The sequence below is a fragment of the Mustela lutreola genome, chromosome 1 (assembly GCF_030435805.1).
Source record: "Mustela lutreola isolate mMusLut2 chromosome 1, mMusLut2.pri, whole genome shotgun sequence".
Classification (NCBI taxonomy): Eukaryota; Metazoa; Chordata; class Mammalia; order Carnivora; family Mustelidae; genus Mustela; species Mustela lutreola.
This window is the reverse complement of record NC_081290.1, coordinates 27,917,905-27,928,096: the sequence shown is the minus strand read 5'-3', so window position 1 is coordinate 27,928,096 and position 10,192 is coordinate 27,917,905. Positions and strand designations below refer to the sequence as shown.

The 10,192-nt window shown below is 41.0% G+C and overlaps 1 protein-coding gene across 2 annotated transcripts in view; it reads right to left on the bottom strand.

The window, feature by feature from the left end:
- Positions 1 to 987: 987 nt before the first annotated feature.
- Positions 988 to 10,192, bottom strand: part of TXK (TXK tyrosine kinase) — a 61,634-nt gene continuing 52,429 nt past the window's right edge. For both annotated transcript variants that reach the window (XM_059161961.1, XM_059161969.1), the window contains 4 exons: positions 9,548 to 9,612; positions 7,195 to 7,313; positions 5,577 to 5,734; positions 988 to 2,260 (listed from right to left, as the gene is read on the bottom strand). In XM_059161961.1, the coding sequence (XP_059017944.1) occupies positions 2,192 to 2,260; positions 5,577 to 5,734; positions 7,195 to 7,313; positions 9,548 to 9,612 (411 nt within the window). In that variant the 3' untranslated portion in view covers positions 988 to 2,191. The remainder of the gene's footprint in view (positions 2,261 to 5,576; positions 5,735 to 7,194; positions 7,314 to 9,547; positions 9,613 to 10,192) is intronic.

Genomic DNA, 10,192 nt, shown 5'->3' with positions numbered 1-10,192 from the left:
AATGACTTATCTCTGGACTCGTTCTTGATCTGTACCCTGTCTCCCTGCATTGCACTGACGGCAGCTGCTCTGCAGTCGACCCTAACTTTTCAGTGTTCAGATTTTCTGTTTATCCTAACGTTAACCTTTCCCCTGGCCTTGGCTTTTACTGTTGGATAGTCTCATGCCCTCTTGCACTAAACTTTGGCCTATCTCACTTGAACTCGAGTCTCAGTAGTAGGAGCCCTGTCTCACCTCCCATAGTCATGAGGAAGAGTGGTATGATAGTCTCAGAAACAGCACAGGGTCTCATACAAATATTTCCGAGCGCAGCACTTGAATTATCAGAGTTGAACATTCTCGTGCCTGATGTTCCTTATTTCAGTGCGCGTTGACTGAGGACCACGGATATTCAGATGTATCATTTTTGCCATGGGGAAATATGACGTAAAAGTCACAACTACTACCAGCCAGCTACTTAAATTCTAGTGAGACTATAACGCAGAACCATGACACAGGGAGGGACGGTGTACAAAGACTAGGCTCCCATTGTGAAACCCTACGGTGAGAACATTAGTGCTTTTGGCAACCCCCTTCTTCCAATGGGAATTCGGAAGCACTCATAATGATAAAGATAAATTTCCAATCCCTTTTACAAACAATGCATGAGAAATTAAGGTTTAATTATGACTACGCTTACTTTGTCTTGAACTCAAAGCCCTGGACTTCGGAAATAATGGAGCTTGAGGTAACAATCGGATATCTTGTTTTTGCCTCCTCTTGTTCTTATGGAAAAAAAAAAAACAAGTAATCCTCTAAAAAGATACTGGAGGTAATTTTTCCAACCAAATGAGGCTTCTTGCAAAATCAGACCCATAAATACAGAGAATGAATTGATGGTTGTCATAGGGAAGGGGACAGCGGAATGGGCAAAATGGGTGAAGGGGAGTGGGGGATACAGACTTCCAGTTACGGAATATATAAATCACGAGACTAAAAAGCACAGCGTAGAGAATATAGTCAATGATATTGTAATAGCATTATATGGTGACAGATGGTAGCTACCCTTGTGAGTACAGCAGAACACACAAAGATGTTGGATTACTATGTTGCACACCTGAAATTAATATCACACTGTATGTCAACTAAACTCAAAAAAAATTTTTAAGACTTTAACTTAAAAAAGACATGAAATCTTCAAAATATATAACTTTTCTTTACCTAACTGTGTAATAAGCATTCTTTTACACTATGAGGAAAATAAAATAAAACATATACATTGCACATTTAAAAAAAAAAAGTCTTTAAAACCATTCAATTTCACACAAAGTATGAAATTTTAGCATTGGAATTCAGGTTCTGAACTAACCCTGACAATGGGTATTGCTGGAAACAGGAAAGTCACCAGGTCCTGTTCAAAGAACTTTGTCTTCACAGTGTTTAAAACTGGAACACCGTGGCGCACCTGGGTGGCTCAGTTGATTAAGTGTCACACTCTTGATTTCAGCTCAGGTCCAAACTTGATCTCGGGGTTGTGAGTTCAAGCCCCACATTGGGCTCCATGCCTATATTATTTAAAAAAAAAAAAAAACTGGAATACAAGAAACTGTCTCCAAAATTATCATATATGTGCAAAACCAATTTGTTAAATAACATAAGGAAGATTATACAAGAGTTTAAGAATGTTCACATTCATGTGGCTTATAAAAAGGCATTTTCCACAAAGATCTGTATAGCTCAGAAGCATTAAATTCTGCAGAGAAGGCTCCTTTAATCCATGAGTTAGCAGAATGTCTTCATTTTAGCAAGCCACTGAGGTAAGGAATGTCACTCCTCTTCCGAAAAGAAATTTTCTCAGCCCTGTAACGGGTCAGGTTTTCATCTACCGTTAAGTGGTTCTCAGGGCTACTTTCATGAGAAGCAACCACTAAGAAGAATGTTATGGAGAATTTTTTCCTTTCTTCACATTTGGGAAACAAATAGGACAGGAAAAAAAAAAAGGGAGAGTTTGGAAGTCCCTCTCCAACATCCGTGTGGAAAAATGACTGCCAGGATATTCTTAAATTTTAAAGTTTGAAAAGCCGGTGATCTCTGCACTGTTTTCAAGAGTCAGCAACTCTAAAGGAAGGTGTTCATCATCAGTGACCCCACACAGGATTTCCTTTTGTGGTAATTTTGCAAGATGATCCTCTGGGTTGCCATTCCGTTCAGGTCACCAGGTTTCCGCAATCTCTGCGAGAACCTGCAGCAACTCAGCAAATGTAGGGCGGCCTTTAGCTTTCTGGAAAAGAGAAACAGAGACGGTCAGCTCAGCCTGAAAGTCGCTCAGATACCAGCTCTGAGACACACTAGCAGGGACCTGGATCCAGGCCAATTCTCCACAGATGGAAGAGAAAGTTATCTGGGCTGACACACCGGGCATGCCTGGTAGTTGAGTGAAGCATGAGTGAAATTTTAAGAATACAGAGCACTGCCAAAACAACTTTAGCTGCAAACCCGAGATACCTGAGGCCATTTCGGTTTAAACTGTTAAAATTAAATACATTTTTAAGTTCTGTTCTCTGTCACACTGGCCACTTTTCAGTTCTTCAATAGCCAGGCATGAGCACTATATTGGATAGCGCAGACATAACACAGTTCCATCGCCACAGAAAGTTCCTTTGGACGGCACTGCCCTAGAGATCTATTTGGATGCCGTGATAGGCATGGGGTACAGAAGAGCTGGGAGAGAATGGGAACCCAGACTTCTAGGCTCTCAGGCTCTGCCCAGTTATTCACTAGACTTGCTCCCCTGGAGAAAGAAGGATTTCAGTCAGAAAGCAAAAGGCGTGGTTTTTTTTTGTTTTTTTTTTTTTAATAAGGGACTTTGCAGGTCCCTCTGTGCTATCTTAAGGCTCAGTCAACAAAAGCCCCGGTCACAGACACAAGGATTAGAACATTTTTCCTATTTCACCGTGGGATGTGGGTTTGGCTTTGGCTCCATGTGGAGGAAAAGACAACACTGTTGGCATCTTTAAAACCCATGGGAAATAGAACCACCTGTGGTAGCCACATTCTCTCGAAGACCACTGGCAGCAGAGTTTGTGGGGAGACACCACCCTTAGTGCTTCCTAAACAGAGGGGCCCAGTGGAAAGGACCAAGCTGAAGGGTGTGGAAACACACATTCGAGTTCTCCTTGAGGTTTCAGGAATAATTTCTGGAGTTTTTAGAGAAGGCTGACATTCTGTAGGTAGTAGAGCATATGAAACAGTATGTGTGTGTCAGAGTGCGTGTGTGCATGCGTGTGTGTGTGTGTGTGTGTGTGAAGGATAATATGATAACATTTAAATTTAAAGGTACCTGGGGCGTCCGGGTGGCTCAGTTATTAAGCATCTACCTTTGGCTCAGGTCATGATCCCAGGGTCCTGGGATTGAGCCCCGCTTCCCTGCTCAGCGGGGAAAATGCTGCCTCTCCCACTCTCCCTGCTTGTGTTCCCTCTCTCGCTGCATCTCTCTCAGTCAAATAAATAAAAATCTTAAAAAAAAAATAAAATAAATAAATTTAAAGGTGCCTAAGCAGTTAGGGCATTTAGATTACCTTAAAAAGTTGTATCATCACTAGCCATCAGGGAGATTCAAATTAAAACTACATTGAGATATCACCTTACACCAGTTAGAATGGCCAAAAATTAGCAAAACAGGAAACAACATGTGTTGGAGAGGATGTGGAGAAAGGGGAACCCTCTTACACTGTTGGTGGGAATGCGAGTTGGTGCAGCCTCTTTGGAGAACAGTGTGGAGATTCCTCAAGAAATTAAAAATAGAACTTCCCTATGACCCTGCCATTGCACTACTGGGTATTTACCCCAAAGATACAGATGTAGTGAAAAGAAGGGCCATCTGTACCCCAATGTTTATAGCAGCAATGGCCACAGTCGCCAAACTGTGGAAAGAACCAAGATGCCCTTCAACAGATGAATGGATAAGGAAGATGTGGTCCATATACACTATGGAGTATTATGTCTCCATCAGAAAGGACGAATACCCAACTTTTGTAGCAACATGGACGGGACTGGAAGAGATTATGCTGAGTGAAATAAGTCAAGCAGAGAGAGTCAATTATCATATGGTTTCACTTATTTGTGGAGCATAACAAAAAGCATGGAGGACATGGGGAGTTAGAGAGAAGGGGGTTGGGGTAAATTGGAAGGGGAGGTGAATCATGAGAGACTGTGGACTCTGAAAAACAATCTGAGGGGTTTGAAGTGGCGGGGGGGTGGGAGGTTGGGGTACCAGGTGGTGGGTATTATAGAGGGCACAGATTGCATGGAGCACTGGGTGTGGTGAAAAAAATAATGATACTGTTATGCTGAAAATAAATAAATGAAAAAAAAGTTGTAGGCAAATTCCCTTTTGCAAACAAATAAATCAGCATAACCAAAAACATTGTTTTAGTCAATGCTCTGACCATGATTTGAGACTGACATCATTTACTCGGGCCTCCTGTCAGCCTCTGATTTATTCCCTTTTCTGTTTCCTCTCCAGAGATAAATGAAATCTTAATAACTATTATATTTTATGCACCTGTACATGTCTATTGTTCCATAGGCAATATATCTTTCTAAGCTATCCACGCTGTTATTGCTAAGAAGCTCTTAAGATAGCCATTTGCTACTGATAGCTCACTTAACATCTGCCTATCTTTTAAGATTTCCTCGCAGAGCAGTTCACTATATGTAAAATATTTTCAGACATCAAGGATCTTTATAAAATTAAAACTTCTTTAAAATGTGAGCAAGGACATGGCTCTTAAAATACTGAGTGTTTCAGTGCTTGTGGATTGCGAATCAAGTGATTGCGTTTTCAGCCGGGAGGAAACTCCTCATCCCACTGTGGGTTTTTTCTCCACGGACACTGTCAGCTGGAAGGAGAAAGCTGTCAAAGGTCACAGAGGAGTCTGATATGAAGGGGAGACGTGAGTTGGGTCTGTGCCCTGAGAAGACGGGACATGTCTGGCTTTATTTTTAAGTGTTGGCATTTCAAGAGAAAGAAAAGCTGGACTGACGCCCCCAGCCCCCACCCCAAGAGAAGTTCCCAATTACAAGTTCAGGGCACACTTTCTGCCTTTATTCCTAATATATCAGGAGTCTGAAGTGCCAAAAAAGAGATGAAACCCACTAGAGTTAGCCTTGGAAAAGCAAGACAACTTATAGCGGAATGAAGTAAATATAAACATCCTTCTCTTTCCGTGTAGACATTTACCAAACCTGACTCTACCCTTAGTTTCCACCCACCGGTTGTCAAAGGGAGTGAAACATCTCACTGCTGAGGCTCTAGTCACATCAAGAGTTTCGCGGAGAACCAATCTCAGACAAAGAAGATTTGAAAAAGGCTCTGAATTCCTCAGATGAATGGCCGTGGTTAAAAACAAAATGGGTTCATGACTCCATAGTGGGAGTTTCAGATAGAAATAGCCCTTCTGGCTCTTAGGGATTCTTATCAAGAAACAGACTCCTTCTCCTGCGCTGGTGGAGTCCTGGGGTCATATCTGTCCCACTCAGGTCTGTTCTCAGATGCTGGGGCTGCCGACCTTCTCTGGAGAGCAGGGAGAACTCACCTCGTGCCAACAGCTGTACATGACTTCATAGACGCACATTGGAGCCAGTTGAGGACGGTACAGGCGGAAGCCTTGAGAAATGGCTTCCACGACTTGCAAATTTGACTTATTCTCAAACGGCATTTTTCCTTCTGTGAACACTTCCCACATCAAAACTCCTACACACGAAATGCATGTAAACAAGAGGTTACTTGAAACTGAAACAACTGTTTTAAACTGCAAGGCCTTATTTTTCTCTTTCAGCCTTTGAATTATAATCACCCAGAATGAGAGGAGTTCTATCTAGGAATGGGACCATGTGTGTCTTCATTTTCGAACAGGCCTACAACCTGAAAATATTCCAAGTGGAAACAATGCCTTTCTTTTCCATTGGTCTTGACTGCCTCCTGAGTGAAAGAAAATGCTGCCAACATGTTCGTTCCTAAGTATGTTCCTGTCTTCACATCCTGAAATCAACAGGCCTCTTTGCCATTCCATAGAAAAATGACAGAATTGTGTGGCCAAGAGTTTACCAGCCAATAGAAGTCACGTGTTTCCCTCTTCCCACTGAGAGATGAGACTGCTGGGTAGAACAGAATATCTAGAAGGGGCTTATGTTCTATAATCATTGACTGGTTGATTAGTGAAACTCCCTCAAGGTTCCCATTTGAACTTCATTTAATTATTCACTTTTTCTAAGAAAATGTATTATGTATTGATTAAAGACCAGGCAGATGCTAGAGCCAGAAGACTCCAGAAACCAGTCCTTGGGCTTAAGCAGCTCACTGTCCCATGGATGATAGAGACAAGTGGTCAGGTAAAACTCAGAAATTCTAACTGCTCTGTAACCACATGAACCAACCCTGTGCTGCTGATTGTTCATTTCACAACTTGACTGCTCCCCTGTAGAATGTAAAATGTCACCTGCTGAAACTACCAAAAGTCAGTGGAGAGCTATGAGATCAATGATACAAGTTTAACCTTATGTGGACAATAAAATTCACACCCTTCTGAAAGTGCAGAGGTCTCTCTGAACCCAAGAAGCTATCCAGCGGGGTCTGGGCAAAATAGAATGGATAGCTTATTGCAAACTGACTGCCACTTTTTGAAAATCAACTCTAAGAGCAGACTCCACTTGACAGGGGTCTACAACATCTCTTTCTCGATGAAGAATGTTACACAATATAAATTCCAATTGACAGTTCCCAAGGAGGCCAACATCTAAATTCCACAAAATCAGAAGGTAATAAAGTAAATGCAGTGGTGTTGCTTAGCAGTTAGAAATGAAGTTGATTAATTACACTCGAAATTCAGTGACACCTTAGATCTATTTTCCTGGCAAGTCTCTGTAGTGTAAAAAAGATGGCTGCATTTGTTTTCTAGATCAGTAGACTCTCTATTAAGGTTTTCCTGCAAATGCTCATTGGGAAAGGATACGATCTGCATGGTAGACTTAATATAAGAAGGTGAATGGTATCAGTTGCAAAGACAGCCTAGATGTGCTTAGAACACTTAAGACAGAAGCATAGTTACAAGAAGACCTTTCTAGAATGCCACATCATGCGAGGAAATCAAAGCTTAAAAAAGATTGGTATTTTATTAAATCAATCTCCATCAAATAAATATCAAATTTACTCACCAAATGACCAGACATCAGATTTGCTGCTGTACTTGTTGAAATGGAAAACTTCAGGAGGGGACCACTTGATGGGGAACTTGGCTCCAGAAGAACTGATATATTCATCATCCAAAACGTACCTAAGGTCATTAGATTCAAAGCACATTGTGCTAATTACCTCCAAGTTCTATTTAATTCAAACCCCATTAGTCTACTTTAAGTTCTAAAAAAGAAACCAGGGGTGCCTGGGTGGTTTAACAGGTTAAGCGGTCGATTTTTGATTTTGGTTCAGGTCATGATCTCAGGGTCCTGGGATTGAGACCCCTGTCAGGCTCCCTGCAAAGCAGGGAGCCTGCTTGAGGACTCTATCTCCCTATCCTCCTACCCCCACCCCTACCCACTCAATCTTTCTCTTTCTCTCTCCCTCAAATAAATAAATAATCTTTAAAAGAGAAATATTTTTACCTCTAAAAGTTTCTCTTCTTGTTACCAAAATGGGAAAGTATTCTTTCTATACAGTGATTCCTCCCCAAACCAAGCCTCAGTTGGGTTTATTTGGGTCTCAGAAAACCAGAACAATTCTTCAATCCAAAACGGATTGAAATCAGGAACCCACTGATTATTTTGGTTATGACAAATTCTTAATTCTGCAAAGGAACATGCTGAGTGCTCTAACAACCAGGGTTATAAAAAGGAAATTAAAAGAATATGTATATATGGCAAATAAGTTCAAAGTTGCATGTCTAACTTTTTTCTTCATGTGTATGTGTTTTGTGAGGCAGAGAAAAGGGGAAATAAGCATACTGAACATAATACATTTGATGTGAAAAATGTCCAATGCATTAAGATGGTCCTATATGATCAGTAATAACTATCACCTCCTTCTAAAAACTACAAAAATATTAAACCCTCTCTCTTGTGAGACTTGTAGGCAGAAACACCAAGTAAGGGACTCTGGGGAGAAGAATCTGGAGAGAAGAATGATAACTAACTTGTAGCCCCTGGAGTGTGCAGTGTGGTAGCTTTGAATTAATTAGCGCTTCCTCACACTCTCTTTTTTTTTTTTCCCCATGTACCCTACCACCCCCCGCCTTTAATTGTTTTATTGCACCAGAAGTCATCCTACTAAGGGAAAGAGTGACTAATAGAAAACAAAAGAGAAAGAGCCATTTTTCATAGCTTTTGAGTTTCAAAAGTCTCAGCTTTCCACAGCAGGAGGCGGACTGAGCTGTTAATAAAATTTTGGGGAGAAAGACTCATAAATAAGAGTGATTCCCCCCCCCCCCCCACACACACACACCATCCATCCATCTCCTCTAGCATTGAACCTCTGGAGCTGGGAGGTGGGAGAGAACAAGGGGCAAGGAGAGGAGTATTAGACAGTAGTGGGTGACTGAGGCAGGGTTCTGTCCCCTGCACCCTACCAGCACTGCCCCACTTACATGGCAGGGAAAGAAGTCCCCACAGTAGGTTGCTGGGATTCAAGAGCAAAACAGAGCCTGTGCCTCTTCCCCAGGTCAAGCCCCAAGAAAAGCAAAAAGATTCCTGAAAGCCAATAGTTGTGGATGTGTCTAAGCAAATAGGACCTTGGAAAGCTCCAGGGGGGTTCTAATCATGGAGAATGCCAGAATGACAACATCTTGCAGTAGAGATTGGGGATGAGTCAGCAGCCACCTACGCAGATGTCCAGCCAAGGACAAAACAGGAGGATGTTTACTGCAAGGGTACCAGTTGTCAGTGGCTAACAACAAGGACCAGACATGCCCTTTCCACTACATAGCCCCATGAGGTCATACAGAGAAGAAGTCATTCAGAGAAGAAGACAAACAGAATTTGAATTTGACCCTGAAGTGAGTCAGAGATATTCTGAATTCACGGGCATTGAACTTTTGGCAACCTGAAGGAAGGGGTGCTCAAAATATCAATGGCATGTGTTTCAGAGAATGAGGTTAGATTTTCCGCACTTGAGTCGTAGTCTTAAAGTCAACCGCTACAATTGATCATAGACGTGCATGACAATGGTATGGAAAAGTCAGAGCTAAACAAATGTATTCTTTTATCTTTCAGAAATACACATATATCACAGAAGCTTTTTTCCTCAACTTCATGCATCTGATGAGTAGTTTGAGATATTCTGAAAATTTTTAAGTTATGCGTAACTGAAAAGATCCGAAGAATAGTTCAAAGCACCCATTTAGCCCACAGCTAACATTGGGTTATGTCCTAAAATTCAAAGCAGGGCTACAGGCCAAGCAAACACATCAAGATTTTCCCCAGGAAAAAAAAGCAATGCTCTTGACATCTTTGGTTTGTTAGTAGACAGATGTAAGATTCCCTCTTATGAGTAAACAAAAAATATTTGTATATATTGTACCTCGTCATTCCGAAGTCTGATATTTTTACTATACTTGCAGCACTGACCAGACAATTCCTTGCTGCCTATGGAAAGAAGAAAAGAATCCACATTTGAATATCGCCTTTCTTTAAAGAGTTTCTATTTGCCTTTTCTTTACTGTATTTGGGGTCCCACATGACTTCTCTATGAGCAGCCATGTTTTCCAGGGAATACCTGTGATACTACGTATGACTCAGTATATCTGCCCTCAAGATGGATTTTAAGGATTCTTCAAAGAAATAACAAAAAGTAAAAAAGCAATTTTATTTTTATATTTTAATTTTAATATTTTTATAATTATATTTTCCTTTAAAAGTTTTTAATCCTTCTCAACAAGTATCTTTGATAAATAGGAAGACTATATCAAGAGGCATTAAATGATGAACCCCAACATTTAAAAGAGTATGTGTTTTTAATGCGGAGACCACGTATATGAGGCCAAAATAATCCATTTTCAGAGAGCTTCATTAAAGAAAGTCATTGAATTGGTTATTGAGTTATTGGTTCTAAGCTGATATGAACTTCAGTTAGTCTAAAAACAAAAACAAGGAACTTAAAATGGTAAGCCAGAAGGAGCCAGTTTGCAAGATTTTGACAAATACTAGCAACAATCTCCAAGCCAAG